We start from the raw sequence: 22,823 nt of genomic DNA on the forward strand, positions 1-22,823 counted from the left end.
TGCTATATCTACATTCCGTACATCAAACAGCACCCCTGATGGTGAATTTTGAAACTATTTTTTCCCCCTCAGATATCGCTTCCGCAAGAATCACAATGTATTCCTGCAAAGTTTAGTAGCATTTTGATCCCTGGGTGATGCTCCACAAGGCCTTAAACAGGGATAAATCGATTTTGATCACCGTGTATGTGTATGTGCAATAGTGAGGCCTGACAGAGATGAACTGTGTTCCAACGGTTAGCCTAGTGGCTATGCGCTTCGCAACCATATGCCTGGGGAAGGAGTGTTCTAGGTTCGATTCCCGTCGGAGACGTGAGGAGCTCAAGGATCTTCCTCAGCCATAGCCAAGTTAGCCGGTCTTGGGCGTGGACAGTAAGGTTTTTTCCCCAGTTTATCCTGGGGTTTTTCATCCCGCAAAGCAGACAAACCGGCCTTGAGAACTCAACACTACAGGACATAGGATACACCGGGGCGTAGTGCTGACCACCTTATCCTGTGAACGGTTTAAGGCCGAATGATTAATAAACCCTCGACACCGCAAGGTAAAAGGAAGATGAGATGCGACGTATAACATTCTTTGGCAAGAAATCCCATTCTTCCACCAAAGCAGACTTTAGCTCACCAAGTGAATAAGGCAGTGGCTATCGATGTGAAATGAGATTCTGAAGGGCGTCTCACGCATGTTGATCTGATTTCACTCAGGTGATCGTAGAGACCACCGCAGTCGTGGAATATCTTTATTTTCCAGATGCTCCTCCACCACTTGAGATCTATGTCTTGTGGAACTGTCGTGTTAAAATGCAGTCTGGACCAACCACATCCCCACAAAGTCGCATATAGGATTCACGTATTTATATCTCTGCGCATTATAGTAGTATCCTTGTCAAAAGTGTGGAGAGATGCAGTCCCTGATCATTGTTCTGTCCCACATCCCCTTCCCTAAAGTTAAGGTATAGTACAACATACCTCCTCCTTTCCAGTTCAAACAACGTCTAAAATCCATTTGTAGGCTAAAATGGGACTCACCAGAGAACAAAAATGTACTCCCATTTGTAAGGCTCCGAGTCGCATATTCATGGTACTGATGCTGTGGTTTGGTTAATGGGATACAGACTATTGGCTTACTTGACTGCGAGTCTTCATCGTTTAAATTATTCTATGAGATGGATGGTCGTTGGACGACTTGAAGCCAAACAGTCGTAGGCAGCGATAGCATGTCGGCTTAATTGTCAAGTAGCGTCGTCTCAGCACTATGGATGCAGTCTCAAAAGGAAGGAACCATTAAAAGAAGATCTGGTCAAGGTTATCCGAAGGCGACACCATTTAAAACAGGCCGCTATCTGACTCTAACAGTAAAACCTACAAAATCCCGTCATAACTCTCTTGAGGTTGTTGCAGCCACAGTGAAAACATTTCCAATTGGAAATATTTTTTACGTAGCAAAATATCTAAACCGTTAACTTTCGGTATTAGCACTTTTTCCCAAGAGTTACAATTTATTAGCTTTTTGTTTCCTGGTTCACAGTCGAAATTTTGTCAGGTCAAGTCAGAAGTTCAGTATTTAATGAGGACAAATCCGATAAACGTTGTAGCGCATTGGTGTTCGAATAAATATTTTCAGCTTAATTTCATTTTATTGAAGCCAATAGGAACTTCGACCAAATTTGAAATGGGAGCCACAGAATTCTAAATTTGCTAAAATAGGCTTTATAATAAAGATTAAAAAAAAAAAACTTGAAGTTTCGAATTAACCTTCGAAGCAGTGTTTAAACTAGAAAAACTAGTAAAAACTACTAGTTTTTATTTTCGCTAAAGCTTATATCTGCAGGTTGATTATTTTACTGCTAAGTTGAATAAATGAAAAGTTATAAAGAAATTTAATACGTCTGCTAACACTAAATACGATCAAACACAATCGTTGTCCTGTCAAAATTATAACAGAACACACAACACCTGATGATGTTTTAAACATTGGAGAAGAATCGAATTTAGAATTTACCGGCTTGCGCCTACGCGTTGAATCCCTCAGGCACCCCCGTAACGCAGTTATAAAAAATGACAGAACATTGCACCATTCGACTGAAAAAGACTGAGTTCGAGTCCCATCTATGACGTGAGGATTTTTTTTTTATATGAACTCCTTCAGTTGAAGTTGAATGAGACAGTATCATAGGCAGATAGAGGAATTTCTTTCCCCCAAAAAAACTGGTTTTTATTATTATTACGTAACACCTCTAGGGAGTTCAAAGACTCATCGAGGGAGGCCACCTACTCTACAATTCTCCAACCGCAACTACATTCATTATCTACACCAACGCCATCTACCACCCACCACCACTAGTATTTTTATCAGTCACAAATATCCATGCCCAAGGAGGGATTCGAGCCCGCAGCCTTTTGGTAGGAGAGCGGATACGCTAACCACTCGGCCAACCAGGCCGCAAAATAAATAAATATATATATATATATAGATATACTGTATATATAGAAAAACCCTGCAGTCCACGCCCAAGACCGGCTAACTTGGCTATGGCTGAGAAAGATCCTAAGCTCCTCACGTCAGCGACGGGAATCGAGCCCAGGACACTCCTTTCCTAGGCATATGGTTGTGAAGAGCATAGCCGCTCGGCTAACCGCGCTGACTTTTCTGCAAAAGTCTTCTTCTGAAAAATGGGCAAACCTATCAAAGAACACACTGAGGTGATCGACAAAAATGCCATGTATTCAATGGTGCGATGCAGAGCGTGTAGTGCATTGCAGTGTGGAAGGATGTCTCCTTGATGATTCCTGAGAATTCATGGAGGTGTCATGTAATAATAATAATAATATTCACTTTCAAATAACTTTTATGGCCAGAAATTAAAGAAAATGTTACTTTTAACTTTGATAAGCATGCGCCACGGCACAGTTATATAGGTCAATCTTACAGAAAGTCATAAATAAAAGGTTTAATATCAGTACGTTGATGCCTTAACAAGAACATTATTAAGTGATTCTTTTAAGTTATTGTAGATCAGAAGCAACTGTACTCGATTTCCTTTTACAGGGTTCAGTTCCAAAGCATTATTCACTCGTAAATGATCCGCGCAAATATGGGTAGCTGGATATGCAGCCCCATTCCTACTGCAAAACACACGGGCAGATTGAACTTACCTATCCAAAGGTAACTTCGAAAACAACCAAAACATAAAAATCGGTTATTCGGCGCTGACTAAACAACACAAGCGATTGCATATCTCTACAGGGTGATAATTTTTAATCTCTTAGTCAAATGGGAGTTCTCGAGTAAACTACTAAAATCATACTTTTCATATTCCTAACAACTCGGACACCAAACACTTTGTCTAAGGGACTCCAAACTATTGCGTTAAATCCTCATACAAAAATACTTAAACATTACACAAATAAATTATTCCCTATTAGATTTGTCATATAACTCAAAAATAACACAATAATCCCTTTTTGGGAATGTCATCAACATAATCTCCAACCTCTCTCTCTTTCCCCAGTACCTATACAACTTTGCATAAAAATAAAATATGCTTTACTTCCAAAATGAAAGGAATACACGTTCAGAGCTCGAGATCATAAATAAAAATAGACCAATATCAGCTTAGCGTGTCATAAAATTATTCATTTTTTAGTTACATATAAATTGGAATTTTAAATTAAACATTACATATACATCAGTTCGCCTTCCATTTAAAGTAACTTGATTGACCGTAGAACCCATATTATTTCAGATAATAATATATTGTGTTAGGGTTAAGGACCACGAGATGGCAAAAAGTGTCTGCCATACTCTCTTCGCCTGATGCAATTAAATATCATTAGTTAAATAGTTTGGCCCAGCTATCTCTGATTGGCCAAAGGTGGAGATTGGCTGTCCTTCAGTTGTTAAACCAAATATTCATTTATCAGAAGATATTTACACGCCATCTTCTGTCTGCCTTTCCACTGCTACTCAATGTTTAAGCAAGTATTCTTGTATTCCTGTCAGCAAATGTGATGTATTTGTCATTCTGAAGTCGCATTTCAAGAAACAAAACATCAGAAACTGAAAATGAATACACGACGTCGTCTTAAGTTATAACTCTCATGAAGGTGAAAACTATTGCATGGTTAAGAGATCATTTGCTGCCACTGTTGGAAGAGATTATCGAAATTATTTTACTTTACTAAAAGTGTTTCACTTTAAGTTCCTTTCATAGCCTCGACCTAAGTGATCCTTCAAAAAAATTAACCGTCGAGAACAACAACAAAAAAAAAAATCACACAGACTCAATTACAGAGAATCTGGAGGGTGCTGAAATTACAGAGCAATACCGTTTTGCTAATTGCAAATAAAATTGGAAAAATAGTATTGCTTTGTAATTTCAGACATCGTTAAAAATCACCACGAAATGAAATACGCTTAGGTTTATCAGCTTGCCACAGCACAGAGACCTCTGGTCTGTGACTTAAGTTGTCCATACCATCACAGACGTTGTGTATTATCATAATAACGAAAATGCTCAGTTGCTTTGAAATATACATCCAATCCGGATACTTTTATTTGAATAGAGAGTTCCTTTCAAGCTCCTGATTATAGAACTTTGGAAGGTGATTCCATATTTTGAAACAAGTAAAGGAAACCGATTGTCTTCAGCAGGAGTTTCCTCAGTATGTACAACAGTTTGAAACAGCACATGCATGGGTAACTCTTTGCAAAGCTTCTGTTAAATATAAATGTCTGCAAATTTGTGTTAACTAAAAAAAATGTAATTTTTCATTTTCATAAATACGTCAAGTTATTTTAAGAATTCTGTAATCAGTTCTCTAAGAAGCCACAAGTATCACGACAAGCGAATAACATTATTTATAAATATATTATTAATGTTGGATTCAATATTCACTTAATTTGAACATTACATTATATATCCATTTTAATTACAAGCTTTTGTAGCTCAGTGGATGTGACGATTGCATAACATGGCACTTGGCTGCACAAAGGAAGACTTGGTTCCTCTAGTCGCCGACTAGACTCTGGAGTCTAGTCGGCGACTAGAGGAAATTTTTCTAAGCCTTTTTTTGACCGGTTCCTGAGTTAGTCGATCTCCGGCACGGGCAAGCGGGTTTTACTCCCGGAAACTAACTGGGGTTTTTCGTCCCATAAACTCAAGAAAATCGACCGTAGAATCCACATTATTTCAGACATTAAATACGAGTGTCAGGGACCACGAGATGGCAGTACCTGTAGAGCCGTCTCTCTTCACTCCGTACCGCTTAATTAGTGATAGCCTTGGGCTGCTATCTCTGATTGTGTACCAGTGGAGATTGAACTGTCCACTCCGTCTCCAAAAAGTTAGATAGGGCTAAAAATGGCCTCGCCTATTCCCTGTATATACGGGAATAAAAAGGCGTTAGCTGATTTTTTTTAACTTTAATTACAAAAAAAATCAGCTAACGCCTTTTTATTCTTATTATAAGAATATAAGAATAATATATTAAAATAACATTATTCTTATTACTAAAATAAGAGCATAACCATATCTTGCCGCCTCTTATTTTAGTAATAAGAATAATGTTATTTTAATATATTGGTTCTAAAAAATTAACTAAATTAATAAGTATTCAATTTGTTCTTTGACACGAAGGTGGAGCAGTTAGCGAGCGGGAATGCAAACGAAACAAAGAATAGATGACACTTTTTTCATTAAGCATTACATCTAGATTAAATAGAATATATAATTTGGAATCAGTAATTAAAAATTTATAAATAGTTAGCCAATATCAGGAAAGGTAAGGTTTACGTTACTGACTTTTAAAATAATATGCCAATAGTTTGTCATTTTTTTATTTAATAAAATACTACACAGAAATACAGAAGATATCAACAGTCGCTCTCTCGTACCGCTTTGTATAATGTAATGTACTCTAAACAAATGATATCTTAAGGTCACCACCCTTCCTTCACTATTTTCAGGATTCAGGCACTGAAATAAGACTCATGTACCGGCTTATATTTGTCCTTGATTTTTTCTTTTCATATTTCCAGAATTATATTCGCTATTACGAGCTATTGTAGAAGAATTGCTAATCTTCCGTAGTGCAATTGAAAGAACGATGGTATATTTCCCCCTTCGATTGGAAAAGAACTGAGTTCGATTCTCTTCGTGACGAGAAGAATCTTTTATATGAGCTTTTTCAATTGAAGGCGGGTTAGATGGCTGCACACGGAGCTAGCAGGTTCTTTTCTTTCTTGTTCTCCTGGAAACTCAAGTTTTTCATCCCGCATATAGACAAATCGGCCATGAGAACAGACACAATTTAGACAATATACGATATACTAGTGGTGGTGCGATGGTTTGTGTGTGTTAATGGTAGTAGCGTCGTGTAGTTGGAAGATCAAGTAAGGGAGACGGCGAGTTGCAGTGGATTAGTATGCCCCTCCCACGATGAGTCACTGGACTAGTCGGAGGTGTCACGTAATAATTATGTTGTGAAACATTCAGTGAGAAACTGTCACCAAATCCTGGTATATTGAAGAAGTTACATTTTTTTTTTTGGAAAGATATTGAATTGCTGTTAATTAATGCACCTAGTGACGGACACAATAGCCCATCTTTTGTAACCTAGATATAAACAAATAAAATTTCTGTATATATAAAAGTGTATCATTTAAAAATGGTGGCATCATTTCAATTTGTTACTTTATTACTACCACTGCTATTGTTTTTTATATACTTTTAAGAAAATAATAAGCAGAATATAAAACAGAACAACTGAGCTAAGGTGGGAGAAGTAATTCTCGATTAGAAAAGAGTGTTCGATTCTCGTAGTGACCAGATGAATCTTCATATGGGTTCTTTTCAAGGGAAAGTGAGTTAGCCATATCATACGTAGGGCCATATTTCTACACAAGTGCACGAGGCTCAAACTGAGCTCCCCGAAAAATTAGGGCCCATTTAAGGGTCCCCAGACATTTAGGAGCCCTGAGCACTCTTGCGCTTCGGACCTCGCCCGCCTGGGGGAAAATATAAGTACGGCCCTGCTCATACTGTGGTAGAAGGATTTTCCTCCTTGAAACTCGGTGTTATTTTGTTGTTTACCTCTCAAAAAAGACAAATGTAGTGAGTTGTACATGACGTAGTGAAGACGTGGACTGTGCAGAGTTGCATTGGATTGTGTAGTGCTGGACGGTGGATTGCGGTATAGAGTGGTCTTGCACTCCATAGAGGTGTCACATAATAATACCAACAATACAACAGTAGTGTTCTGTGCTGTTATGCTGTGTGTGTGTGTGAGAGAGAGAGAGAGATGCTTGTAATCCTGAAGAAAGGGCGTTTGCTTCCATAGCACTCACATGCAGAAGAAAAACGTTTATACACTATCTGATCAAAAATATACCAACACCCCCTTTGTAGTAGTGGGTATCTTATATACACACCAAAGTCATGACTGACATAGGTATACGTAAAAGGAAGCACATGGTCATGCAATTCTCATAGACACATCACAGTAAAATTGTTCATACAGAAGAGCTCAGTGCCTTTGGACATCGCACTATTAATGGATACCATCATTGCAACAACTCGGTTTGGGAAATTTCTATCCTGCTGCAACTTCTCTGATGAACTGTGATGTCATTATGAAGTGAAAAAGCCTCGGAGAAGCAACGGCACGGTCGACTTGGTAGGCCACATGAAATCACAGACCTGGACCATCGAGTGCTGAAGCGTGTAAGACAATAAAATCGCATGTCATCTGTTGAAACACTCATTACCGAGTTCGAAAATGACTCTGCAAGTGACTATTCGTCGGGATCTGGAGAACATGAGTTTCTTTGGCCGCGCTGTTACACACCTAACAGCAACACCAAGTGTTGGGTGGAGGGGTGTAAAGCCTGCTGCCACTGGATTCTGGAGTAAGCATTGGAAATGTATTCTCTGGCGCGATGACTCACGCTTCACCAAGCAGTCCGAAGGATGAGTCTGGGTTTGACGAATGCCAGGGGAACGCTACTTGTCTGAATGAGTTGTTGTGCCAACTATGAAATTTGGTGGGGGAGGCATCGTAGTCTGAGGCTGTGTTCGGTCTGGGCTCCCTAGTTCCAGTGACAGTGAATCTTAAAGCTTCGATCTATAATGACATTCTAGACAATTATGCTTTCAAACTTATGGCAGTAGTTCGGTGACGACCCTTCCTATATCATCGCGACAATTCCCCCATTCACAAAGGAATGGTTTGATTAGATTCGGTGTTAAAGAATTTAGTTGGTCTGCATAGAGTTCTGATCTCAGCCCCATCGAACACTTGTGGAATAAATTGGGATGCTGAGTGCGAGGCAGGCTGATCGATCTCACTAATGCTCTGGAAATTAATTAGTGATGCAATTTGATGGCATTTTTTGCAATTACCCATAAGCATACAGAAATTTTGTATTTTTGTTCTTATTTCATATAAACAAATGTGGTCTATTAATTGAGTTTTTGGCTATCAAACTTTTCACCGGTTGGACTTCTGCATTTTTTTATAGTTATGAACTGTAAATGCGGAAGGACTACGAGGCTATGTTTGGATATAAGCATCAAGAACCGTTTGGGTTCTGAAACTGCGTTTATTAAATAAAGACATAAAATAACTGAGTTAAGGACTTTATTATTATTATAAAAACCTCCATGGAGTTAAAGACTCATCGTGGGAGGTCCACTGTTATACACACAGTTTATCATACTGTGTCTTAAATATATTCACTGTCTCTGCACACATTATACTCTCGGGCAAAGCATTCCAATCACTCACCACTCTCCATGCAAAAAAACCTGCTCCTCACTCCCTTGCTCACACCCTCCTTATACAGCTTCCAGGAATGACCGCTTGTTCTCTTACTATCCTCACCCATTCTGTGCAAAGCCTCCCCGACATTAATCTGGTAATAACTTCTTAACAGCTTATATGTCTCAGTCATATCCCCCCTCCTCCTTCTATCCACCAATTTCTGCAAATTGCATTTTGTCAATCTGTCTTCATACTCTACATTCCAGAGACCAGAAACTACATTAGTCAATCGCCTCGGAACTTTTTCCAAAGGAACAATAACATCCTTACTTCCACAAGTCAATGTCCCCCGCATCATTCCCGTTATCCGCTGTGTTGTTCTTCACTATTTTAGTAACATGTCCCCGAAATTTTAGGTCCTTGTCTACAATCACTCCCAGATCTCTCATTTCCTCTATCTCTTCCAAGATATTCGCACCGATTGTGTACTTTACATCCCATCTCTGCTTCCCAAATTTCAAAACCTTACACTTTGAAACATTGAATTGACATCCCCATTTATTTACCCATTCAACCAGTGTATTCGAGTCTCTTGCAAAGCTACGGCATCCACACTACTCCTGATAGCTCTCCCCAACTTTACATCATCTGCAAACAACTGCACATCACCATTTAAACATCTCCAGATATCATTTACATACAAATTAAACAGCAATGGACCCAAAACAGACCCTTGAGGTACACCACTAGTAACTTTCCTCTACTGGGATATCGCTCCTCCATAATAGACAACTCGCTGATACCTATCAGACAGCCAATCTCCAATCCAGCGAAACAATCTACTGTTCAGCCCCATCCATTCCAATTTAATTACCAGCTTGTTATGTGGCAATTTATCAAACGCCTTTGCAAAATCTAAATATACCACTGTATATGCAACACCCTTATCCAATAGCCGATGATGCCGACCTCGTCGGCATCATCGGCTATTTTGCTAATTTAATCATAAAAGTATTCTTTAACTAAGTATTACTAATTATAAAACCATTATTGTAATTTTCTAATATAATAATACTAATAGGATGCTAACAAATTATAATAATTCTTTATTTAGTTTATTATACCTCATTGATTTGACAATAGAATGATTAATAATTGAATGAATACAACATATGATGAATACATAATACAACATACTCATAAAAGCTACAAATTTATCCTGGTAATAACAGTCTACACTTTAATTCTTCATCTTCCCATTTTTTTTATGAGTAAAAAATAAATAAATGAAACAAAAAATAATTTTTTGTTTACTAACTCATTTTATTCACCCAAGTAACTAGGCTTTTGATTCCTCTGGAAACTGGCAAATGAGAGTTTTACCTTAGCTTCCGGTGATAACGGAGCTTATGGCTACGGATGATTTTGAAGGCGCCAGGGTTATATCTGACGCCACCTGTCGTCATCTCATATTCCTAAACCATAACACGTAGTGTCATCTGAATCTAAGGTCAATTTTCTGCGTTGGGGATTAAAATCCTCACAACTGTATGTGCTATAAAACGTGTTTAACTACTTCACAGACCGACTAACTCAGCAACCGGAAGGAAAACAAAAGAAAAGTAAAAGTGTTAAATGTATGACAGTTTCTCTTATATTGTTTATTATTTTATTGTATCCATATACCTTCAATTTCTTTATTAGTATCATTGTATCTGTTTAGGAATAATAATTTACTAATTTCTGTTCGTAGATTAGCCTGGACTTATTATTGCTCCTTTACAAATCCAAGTGTTCATGTATAGTATTAGAAAAGAAACAAATGTATAAAAAAATTGAAAACCCAACGAAAACTTATTCTGTTGCGTAGAATATTTTTAAGCTCCTTTCTTTGTAACTATGCCATTGTCCTAAACCACAATCTCCACCCAATCACCCCCCCCCCCTTTGTCATCAACGAGAGCATTATATAGTATAGCTTTCGTAGTAGGACAGTTGGTTCTACGATTACTGTCCTTTACCTTGAAAGACTTGTTTTTCAAGATAAAGGTTAGTAGATGAGTGGGATATTTATAAGGGTTTTCAACCGGAGGCGAGTGGTCTGAATTTATATGGAGATGGAGGGTTTCCCTTCTGGATATTGTCCGCAAAGCAAACAAACCCGGTTCGAAGAATACAGGTAATTGATAAGCATAATACACTATTATGCTTATCAGCGATAGAGTTTGGCACCCAATTCTAGCAGTAAATACATGTGACCAATAACAACAACAATATAAAAAAAAAGCTACTTGGACATAATCAGTAACATATATATGTCCCACTCACACACACAGAGAGAGAGAGAGAGAGAGATTATCTACGGTCTACGAACTGAGTCAGAGTTCTCGTTTTATTCTGACATAGTATAAAACCTCTCCATGTATATATATATATATATATATATATATATATATATATATATATATATATTATTTATTTTATTTACATTGCAAATAGATTTACTTACTGTGTTTGAACGGAAATAGATGATACAGTAGTTTGGTGAGATAATCTCCCCATGTAGAAATAACTGTGGCGGTAAAGAGCGCGAGCCACTTCCACGTTTCATCCATCGGCTATGCTTACATATCGCAAGGCTATCTAAAATATATATATCGATAATTTTAGAATTTCATGAAGATATAGCCTGCAGTATTTTCAAATCTGAAGTGCACAAACTATATATATTATAGTGATATATATATTATATTTTAATGTTATATATATATCACATAAAATTATAAACTAGTTGGTGTCATCCAGTGCTATTTTTGTTAAATTGGTATTTAATAGAAGAACATATAGAATATAGAAAGAGTTTACCTTATGTGTTTCAGCTTACCTTACTTGAATCAGCATTTCGACTATTTTCGAGATGTAGTAACACTTTTAGGAGAGAGATTTTATATAAAGATACACAAATAACAAAATTTAATGTCTTTAAATGAATGCGTTTGAAATAAGACTAACCATATTTGTTATTCATAATTAAAAAATATTTGAATATATAATGTGAGGGTGATAACGCAATTTTTTCCATACTGAGATCACTGATGACATCCTGTCATCCAGAATCCTGGATGACAGGCTTGCGTACATTAGTGGGTTCTCTCAACCGGGGGAGTTCAGTCCATTGACAACTGTACGTAGGGATTTGTGTAAGGACATTACGTATTGACCTCCACAACTTCAGTTTCTGTGTGGTTTGGATCAGTTATACTTGTCGAGTGCCCCAAGAAATGAACACCGAATTTATATTGACAGCGTAGACCAGTGTGAACCACCTTTTCGAGCATAGAAAATGGATTATTTGAGAAACGTCATCGGAGATCGCGTCATCCCTATCCGAAATTGGGAAGTTAACATAACATCATAATTATAACATCATATAACCTAACAGGCGTTTATTTTGGAATTGTTATTATATTGTTTTAACTACTTTAATAATTCTTTAACTATTTAATAACTCTACCCCCTTATAATGATAGAGTTATTAAAAGATATTTCTACATAAGTGATTTCCGTTTCTATTATTAATAAAATGTCTCTTATTTACATTTGTCTTTGGTTATAAATATTAACATATTCTCGAATTTAGTTAAAGAAAATTAATTAGATAACTTTTTTTTACTATTATTTCACGTTTTTTTTTTTTTTTTTTTTTGAAAACTGGAGTTCCAAGAGTGAAATTGGAGTTCTTATTGCGAATCGGTGGATTCGCAATAAGTATTGAACAATTTTCTAATGTGATTTTTAGTTTTACATTTGCTCGAGCTTTTTACTAATAAACAAGTTCACATTTGCTCGCATTTGTATGCGGAAGAAAATTAGAAGTAATACAGAAGTGAAAAAAAAAAAACAATTACGTCGATGTGCATGGTTATCTCTCATGTGCCAGTGTCTGAGAGCTACACAGAATTCCTGTTCGTATGTGTTTGAATTTATGCATGTGGTCATGTCCTTGATTGTTTAGCTTTATATGAACAAGTGTTCATATGAATAGATGAAAACATTAGCGAATCGTCGGATGAACACCTCTCTAATCTATAGCAATTTGCGTTGCCTGCAATATGGCGGTTTATGAAAACAACTCAGTTCAGTTCAGATAGGCTAATTGTGATTCTAGAGAATTCGAACCCAGGTCTTTTCCAACCGAAAGACAATGTTGCGCCATCCTCATTATTGTGTGTGTGTGTGTGTGTGAAAAAGAAAAATATAAAATAATACACAGAATATCACTCACTCAGCACAAATGGCTGGAAGATATGAGTAACATCCACTGCGTGAACTGGATTTATAACAAAATTTAACAATAGAGACGTTTTTTAATTTTTCAATAAAATGTTGAGAGTTTTTAATATAAAAACTTTTCACGCTCAGTACTATTTTGTTATTGAATTTAGAATTGTCATTTAACGTCTAGCTAGTAACTTACTTTGCCTACCTTATTTGTACCCTGAAGAAGCCGACAGCAATAGCCGGCGAAACTAGTTGGTGATTAAATAGTTTAATTTCGGACCCGGCTATAAAATAGAACGGGATTTACCAAACCCAATTAGTTTATTAACACTTGACAGATACGTCTAAATAAGAGTTAGTTATTCATTAATCTCGGTGGTCAAGAATTAGAACAATTTCAAATATGAACAGAATCGATGAGATTACAAAACAGAGGGAACTTGTAAAAGGGCTAAGTTTTTAAATCACCTAACTTTCTTCAAAAGATGTTGAGACAACAACGTTATCCCCAAATTCCTGCGTCTCAGACAACTTTTTAATTCTAAGCACGCTAAACGTATTTATCATAAACTCTCCCTTCCACGTGAAAGATATGTCATACGAGATTCACGCTAAGCCAAATAGACTCAAAATTTAACGAACTTTCTTTTTTTATTTTGCATAACAGAATAGGCTTCGCTTATGTAAAAGAAAAAAAAAATCCTATTCTTTGAAAGGAGAAAAACACACCTTACTTCCTCCTGTATTTATTTTGGGCATGTGTAATTTTTGGTAGAGCACGTTAGTAAATTAGGTAACACCCTTGGGGGGGGGGTGTAACACATAACACATTCCTGAGGGAGGGTATCTCCTAAGAATGTGTTAACCAAAAAAAACAGAAACGTTTCTCTCACCATTCAGAATATATTTTCTCATTTTTATTCTCTAATAGAGTGTTTGTACTCAGGAATCAGAACTGGAGTAGTGCCTAATCTAATGTATGATTAAAAAAAAAATGTACAGTTGAATATTGCTTTATTCTTCCTAGATGAAGTTTAAGTCCTGACAGCACTGACTAAAGTACTTTATAGAATTTTCACATCATCACCAAACCGAGTGTCAATTTGCACATTAGCAAGTCGATATTTCACGCTAAAAGAGCGTGCATAGTACCAAGAGAAAGAGAGAGAAAGTGGGACTTGTATTTGAAAGGAAAAATATATAACAATAAACAACAAACACAGAAATACCTACTTGCATACAGCTGACAACGCGTGTTGAAATTTAGAAAACATAATGCATTTATAGTGCTTTAATCCGAATACATTTTTTTAAAATTAATCCCACCTGCATTTCCACAAGAAGAGGTAAACAAATTGTAGCAAATATTGTTCGCAACGAACATGAAAATATGGAATGGCATCACCAGAAAATTTGCTGATAATATTATGAGCTGCAAGATGGGCCCGCTGTCGCCATGTCAGAATATTGTGTTTATCGAATGCTATTTGAACGTTCTGTGAAGAGATCACTGAGGCATAAACAAGCAATTATACGAAATAAAGGATTATTGCTTACTGCATGAATTTTATTAATTTTATTTTGTTTCACAGTTTAAATTCTGAAATAAAATGTATTATTAGTACAATTATAAACTATAACAGTATATTATTATTTTATTAATCATAATTACTAGTAATTTCATTACTAAATAAATATTTAATTTTATATTACGAAACCAATATATTATATTAAAACAATATTATTCCGCTTTTATGAAACGTATGAAAAAAATTCGATATTTACATAATTTTTGCAGGAAAATTTATTTTTATGTGATTATTATTTCTATAGGGAAAGGTGAGGGGAAACGAAAAATCTGAAAATAGCATTTCGTAATTTATTGACGCGTGCGCATGTATGGAAGAAACAATTGATGTGAAGCCCAACTACTGTAAGGAAGATAATAAGTCGAATCAGGTACTAACCTTGGAGACAACTCTATCAGCACAAGAGTCAGATATCACAGATAGCTTAGCGTTGCCGAAGCTGCTTTCATGGGCACACACACAGCGAAAGTCAGCTGATTAACTTGCGTGCAAATATGCTAAGACAATTACTATAATTGGATACAACGTACTCTATCTAACTATAATAGGCGATTGGCATGTATCCTATTCACGTGATCTTACCGTGGACCTTTCTCTAAAAATTTGCTTCTTAAAGTAACAGCTAATAATCATAATAATAATAATAAATAAATGAAAATAATAATAAATAAAAGGCTAGAGCAGGGTAAGTGTTATGAAGCATTTCATTAAAGTGGATTTGAAAAAAAGGAAGAAATCTGTATTTCTTACCCACTTCACAATCTCATAGTAGACATACGTCTTTATTTCCTTCACTTAAAGTTGCTAACCTGCACGCACCATAATTTTCTTGTCCTTGCGCTACTAAATCCATATTTAAGCTTAGTCTGAAATAAATTTAAATCACCTCAACGACTAATATATTTTTCTTCAGAAATTCTAGATTCTGAGATCCCAGAATAACTATTTTGTTGTGTAACACGCAGTGCCTTTTATCAGAGAATAGGAGTGTTTACAGTCACAGCTTATCGGAACGCTAGTAGTTTATAGAAGACGCAGTATCAGTTGCATAGATCCGTTAGCTGAATGGATTCCAAAAAGAAAAATGTTTCAGGGTCGCATAATTCAAAACGTTTGGGGAAAGTGAAATAGTTCACGTTCTAAATTTATACTTTTAGATTTATAGCTCATGTAGACTTTAAAATTATTAGTATAATTTTATTTCTGCGTTTTAATTATATGGTAGTATTGTCAACAACTTTAAAATACTAATGCCATCAACATCGTTAACTCAGACCGAGGGCGATGCGGATCTTGTGACTGTACCTGTAAAGACCTTACATTCTATTCAAGAAACTGACACACACACACACACACACACATATATATATATATAGAGGCACTGCGGAACTGCAGCACCCCCAATTTTTCTTGATATATAAATATAAGTATTAATTTATTTATATTTGTTTGTAATATTTAATTTTATCCTCAACAATCCTAAACAATTCTCTTATTTTGTATAAAAATAATAAAAATCCATCTTGTAGCGCTTAGGAGGCTAGCAGCGCTGTGTTTATCACAGTGTCATATCGCTACGCGCTCAAGCATATGCACGTCATAGTGAGATACGAGCTATTAGTGTAATGTGGCACTGTCCGTCGCTTAGTTCCACTGTTGTTTATATGCAGTTTGCGCCAGTAGTAGAGTATTCATAGTGCTTATCGTGCTTATTCTGTCTCTTTAAATATTTGAACATTACAATTAAAGACATAACATTTGTGATAGTAATTTTTAAGTAATTTTGAATTCTACCAAACTGTATAATTTTATCGATAATAAACAATATTTTTTCATGTTTAATTTTTTTTTAAATTTTTACCATAATTTTTATATTTTATCCAAACACGTATACACTGTTTGGATAAAATATGTATATTTCGAAAGCTGCAGCACCCCCACGATTTCAAGCCACGAGCCGCCACTGATATATATATATATATATAGCTTGATATCTTTAACACGCACGCACACACACACACACACACACACACACACACACACACATATATATATATATATATATATATATATACACACATCAGAAGAAGACATTGAAGAATTTTATGACAAGTTACAAGAAGTGATAGATGCAACACCAAAGCGAGATTTATGGCTACTTATTGGAGATTGGAATGCAAAAGTGGGAGAGACTGAGGAACAAGGAATAACAGGTGGTTTTGGTTTAGGTATTCGTAACACTGCAGGGAAGAGACTAGTTGAGTTTTGTGCAGAGAATTCTTTGTTTGTCTAACACTTGCCTTAAACAGCACAAAAGAAGATTGTACACATGATATCACCTGATGGACAGTACAGAAATCAAATTGACTATATACTTGGACAAAGAAGAGGGAGAAGTGTAATTCAGTCTGTCAAGACTTTTCCAAGTGCAGACTGTGGAACAGACCATGAGTTATTAATGACTACGATACATATGAAATTACGGAAACTGAAAACAACACAAATGTCGATCAGATATGAGCTTGGAAACATACCAGCTGAATACAATATTAGCATACAGAACAGATTCAGCACACTCGATTTGTGTGAAAGAAAACCAGATGAACTATGGGAAGAGATTAAAGATAAGCAAAGAAGAATATTCCAACAATTTGTAAGAAGAAGTCCAAATGGCTGTCAGAAGATGCCATCAAAATTGCTCAGGAAAGGAGGAAAATGAAGGCCACAGGAAATTTGCAGGAAGTACGGCATTTGAATGCAGAGTTTCAACGACAAGCCAGAAGAGACAAGGAAAAATACTTTAACCAGGAATGCTAACAAATAGAAGACCAAAACAAGAAACAGGAAAAACAAGAGAACTTTTCAAAAAGATCAGGGAACTAACAGGGAAGTTTAGTGCCAAGGTTACAAATTGAAAAGTAAACACAAAGATATCTTACAGAAGCTGCAGATATTAAAGAAAGAGGGAAAGAGTATACAGAAGCCCTTTACAGAAAGAACTCCAAAATTACTGAGAAATTTGAAGAGCAGGATTATACACAGGAGCCAGTACCAGTGGAGAGTGAAGTGAGGTGGCCACTGCAACAGATATCCAGTAAGAAAGCACCAGGAGGAGATGGAATACCCATTGAGCTGCTCGAAGCCCTGGGAGAAGAGTCAGTTAAAATTTTAACAGCTCTATGTCAGCAAATTTGGATCACAACTACATGGCCTAGGAAATGGAAAAAATCAGTTTATATACATTTATTGGAGAAAGGCGATGCAAGAGAGTGCGAAAAATACAGAACAATAGCACTGATTTCTCATGCAAGTAAAGTCTTATTTAAGATCATTCAGAAAAGACTGGAACCATTCATGAAGATCGAAATGCAAGATGAACAGGCAGGATTTCGAAAAGGCAGAGGAAAACAAGAGATCAGATTGCCAATGTCAGATGGATAATAGAAGGAGCACAGGAATATCAAAAGAATGTCTACCTTTGTTTCCTTGACTGTAGTAAGGCTTTTGACTGTGTAGATCATGTGAAACTGTGGAATGGGTTAAGAACAATGGGAGTCTCAGAACATTTCATTATCCTTCTGAGGAATCTTTATTATGAACAAGAAGCTACTGTCCGAAAAGACATTGGAGAAACTGAGTATTCACAATAGGTAAAGGGGTTCGAAAAGGATGTTTTTTTCCTCCGAACCTGTTTAACTTGTACAGCGAATACATTTTAAGAATAGGAGGGCTGGAGGAGTCTTCAGTTGGAATTAAAATTGGTAGAAAAATATTATTAATAATTTGAGATATGCAGATGATGCCATCTTACTAGTAGAATGCAAAGAAGATTTAGAGGAAGTTATTATAAAAGTTAAAGAAGAAAGTGCTAAATATGGTCTTAAACTTAACATCAAAAAGACAAAAGTTATGGCAACATGTGAACTTAATGATTTTGAAGTAGATTAGGAGAAAATGGAAGCAGTTAACAATTTTGTGCTCCTAGGATCCCGAATTGATAAAAATGGTTATTGTACTTAGAAGTTAGAAGATTATTACTCGGAAAGAAAACAATGACAAATCTAAACACGATCTTTAAAGATGAAGATATTAGTCTCGCAACAAAAATAAGAATCGTGAAAGCAATGGTATTCCCTGTGGTACTGTATGGATGTGAAAGTTGGAACCTGAGAAAGAGTGATAGAAGGAAGATAGATGCATTTGAATTATGGATTTGGAGACACTAAGAATACCATGGACTGCAAAGGAAACCAATAAAGCCAGATTGCTCCCTCGAAGCTATGATCATCAAGCAAACATTGTCATACTTCGGGCATATTATGCGAGCAAATGACAGTCTGGAGAAGATGACGATGCTTGCTAACGTTGATGGAAGCAAGAGAAGAGGAAGACCAAGAATTAGATGGGTGGATGGAGTTAAAGAAGCAACTGGAGTGCGCTTGGAGGTTCTGAAAGACATGGTCAGGGACAGATCGGAATGGAGAACGTATGTTCATGGGATTGCAAGGAGTCGAAAACGAGTTTATTTTTAATTTGGCTCTTACTATTTGATGATCAGTGCTACAGTCTGCTACGGGATAACGATACACATCGATGGGGCTTGTTTTCCACCGTCGGAGCATCAGGATGTAGTAATCAGTCTGGTGCCTTGACCTATCGGTGTTTGATGTCCAAGTATAGGTGCCTCAGGTGCTTCTGGAAACAAATATTCGTAAATAACTAATCTGTTAGTATGGGAAATTTCAAGTCTTTTGCCATGGTTTATTAATTTCCTCCATACGAAACCTGCCGTACTCAGGCATAACCGTTATATTCTTTCCCTCTTTTGCATCGAAATCTCGTAGCATGAATATAGAATAGCAGTCCGAAACAGTCTGTAGCTTTTCAGGCCTATCTGTGCAGCGTGCAAAAAGCACCATGATCACTACATTGCTAGGATGAGCCTTAAGTCTAAAAAAAAGTATCCTATCATTTACGGTTCTTATAAACAAGACGGCTTATAAACAAGAAGGGATCTTGTCTGACGTTTCCTCGGTACTACAGCCTCGTGGTACTTGAAATCTCCTTCCTGAATAAAAGACTGGCTTTCCATTTTGCCTTCTGAAACGACTTTCTCCAATCCATCTGATCTCTGTAATTTCCAGGATGTCAATCCGGGATTGACGATATCAAGAATACCAATTAGTAGCCCTTGAACATTCCATGTGCCTATTTAAAGTTCTTGAACTTCCAAGGTCAATCCCGTGTCTTCTGCATTCCTCATTCCCAGTAACACTCGCCTCTATTGGAGACCGTAATTATACGCATACCGGCCATTGAATTGAAAACTTCGCAGAAATCAGTGGCTTCCGTATAGGACATAGACATAGGACTGCCAATATCAATCCATTTCAATTTCTTTGCATAGTTCGGTGAGATATGGATTGGGAACATCATTCATTAAACGCTTCGGTCACTTGCTGCACGGAAGTTTTGTTTGTTCGTACAAGCCTTCTCAGACAACGGCGATCTCGTTCCTGAGAGACTGTCCAGAACTACAGTGACGCATCTTAGGCCAGCAATTTGAGTTATTTTCCCATTGATTAAACAACGAGGATATCTCACCTTTTGAGAGAGCTCTGCAGTTTTCACAATCGTGGCTCCAGCCAGCTCACAATGAGCTTCTTTAGTTTTCCCATTGTAATCAACACTGACGATTACTGACCAGCAACAGCATTCTTAAATAGTAGCGTAGAACATTCGGTGACGCAGGTGACCAAGTATTTTGCATATACGCTGCGTAAGTGACGTTTACGTACGTCTGCATAAATGCTTCTAATTCAGTGGCCGGGATGTGTATTTCTAGCGAACAAGCAGCTCCGATTATTCTGAGACAACCGCTGCAGTAAGTATATGATTCCTTGTAAGATCCAATCACCTTAGAATTTGGAGTGGTCACCGCAAGAAGTGGTTGAGTTGCAGACATCTTGATCACTGAATGTGTGAAATACCCATCGATCGCATTGGTCCACGGATTTCTTTATTCCAAGCTTTTCTTTGACATGTGTTTTCGAAAAAAAAAATAATAAAATAAATAAGAACTGTATTATTTAGTTCTTTTAATTCTTTTCAGAGAACTTTTTGTTTTTGAACTCCTATTTACATAATATAGCACCGACGCTATTTGTATTTTGACATCATCAGAAATCATTTTTAATTTTTTTTGAAAACTTCATAGTTTTCTTCTCTTTTTAAAGATTCGATTTTCTGATGTGCGTCAGAAAATCAAAACGTCATCTTTAATATGTTTGAACCCCCCGTCACAGATTGTTACATTTTTCGATATCCTCCCTCCCTCCCCGTATGTTTTTATATCATTTTAGGATATAAAAACACACGTGTAAAAACGACTCGATCTTTAACATTTTGAAACGTATAAACATAAAACGCTAATAGCGAATAATCTCTTTCGACTAAAGGTGAGTTAACCGGTCTCATACAGAGGCGGTGAGTTTTTCTCCCGAGAAGTGGGGTTTTTCATCCTTCAAAACAGGCAAACTGGTCCCGTGAACACACACTCATAAATACTTAGGGCAAGGAAGGCAATGGGAAACCACTTTGCATCATATCTCCTAGTAATCGTTGCAACCCTCTCAAAGAGAGGAAGCCACAGGATTAGGATTACGAACAGTGAATAAGTTGATCAGCAAAACTTTGTTGAATTAACCTACGGTTGCAGTTGTCTGCGTACTTCTTGGCTTCTTGTCTGTGCCGAAGTAATCTGTAAGTAAGTAATCCGTTCTTCCTTTTGTACAGCCAATAATCATTTCATAACAAAATAAATAAATAAATATCATCTTTACCTCCTAAAATATAATTTTAAAGCAATATATTAAGAAAACAGGTGTCCTTACTGCCGTTAAAAGATTTTTCATGAAAATCTGCCTTATCTTAATATTTATGTCTAAAGGTCGGTGTAATTTATAGAAAGTATCATATATATATATATATATATATATATATATATATATATATATATATATATATATATATATATACAGTATATATATATTAGTTGAAAGAAATTCTGTGAAAGGAGAATGGTGACAAGTGCTGTGGTTTGAGGAAGCAAATGAAGCAAAGGGTGGCGTCCGATAACTGAAGGTTTACTTTGGAGAAGTTGTAGATAAACTACGAAGTCTGAGCAAATAAACATTCCTAGTTTGCTCTAGATTTATTTCAAAGATATAATTGTTTTCAATCTACATGCGTCAGCACCTCTTTCACAATATCTGTTGCCATCAATTTACCAAATCCACCTCTTTGAACTCACTGAATTTGTCAAAATTAGGACCACTGAGTTGTCGATTACTATTTTGTAAATAATTATTACGTAATTAAAAAACATTCGAGGAAAAATATGGTCGATAATTAATAATGCATAATTAAAAAAAATAAGGAAATCGTGCAAACAATCGTAAAAATGCTGACTTTCACACTTTACACACATACTTTCGTTTTGACTAATTTTGTCATTACAGATATTCCGATTGAAACCAAAATTGAAATGGTTCGACATATTTTATTAGAGATTGTTAATATCAAATTATATTAATTTTCATTCAGAATTTTAATAAAATTTGCCAATAAAATGATCCGATTGAAACAACCAAACTGAACCATATATGCATTCATACCTCCTAAATTTCGCATTTTATTAAATTCATCCATCCAGAACAGAGTCATTTCAATAATTTTGGCAAGCTTTCACCTTTGTGCTCCTATAAAAGGCGTTCGAAAAAAAATAACAAAAATTAAAATGGCTCGATACGTTTTTGTAAGGATTGCAAATACAAAGTACGAATAAAATTCATTCCACCCGAGCATCAAAATAACTAGAGTTTGCTTGCGCATCTTGCGAAACAATATTTCTTCTGACATTATAAATGAAGAACAATTTACAGCAATGATATTCTGCAGGAGAATACCACGGAGTTAAGAGGTATTCTAATACGAACCCAACTGAATTCATAAATGAATTCGAATTTCATTTAGGAATGAATGAAATCGAAATGAAATTAAAATAACCAATTTAAATTCTGATCTAAAACATTGAAATTTAAATTAGTTATTTTAAACAGATAGTATATATCTAATTAATAATATTAATTATTTAATAATAAGTTAAATATGAATTTCTCCCTGAATAAAAAT

The 22,823-nt window shown here is 36.1% G+C and overlaps 1 protein-coding gene across 2 annotated transcripts in view; it reads right to left on the reverse strand.

Annotated features, from left to right (window-relative positions):
- Positions 1–22,823, reverse strand: part of LOC150093614 (uncharacterized) — a 44,046-nt gene that overhangs the window by 12,463 nt on the left and 8,760 nt on the right. Inside the window, exons 1-2 of one of the 2 annotated variants that reach the window (XM_090412958.1) lie at positions 15,381–15,592; positions 11,270–11,403 (exon numbers count right to left, since the gene is read on the reverse strand). In XM_090412958.1, coding sequence (XP_090269084.1) covers positions 11,270–11,375 — 106 coding nt within the window. In that variant the 5' untranslated portion in view covers positions 11,376–11,403; positions 15,381–15,592. Of the gene's footprint in view, positions 1–11,269; positions 11,404–15,380; positions 15,593–22,823 lie in introns of those variants that run through there. The other variant, XM_090412959.1, reaches the window with a different exon arrangement.

The sequence above is a fragment of the Typopeltis vanoorti genome, chromosome 23, assembly GCF_054136105.1.
Source record: "Typopeltis vanoorti isolate ZY-2024b chromosome 23, IOZ_Tvanoo_1.0, whole genome shotgun sequence".
Lineage (NCBI taxonomy): Eukaryota > Metazoa > Arthropoda > Arachnida > Uropygi > Thelyphonidae > Typopeltis > Typopeltis vanoorti.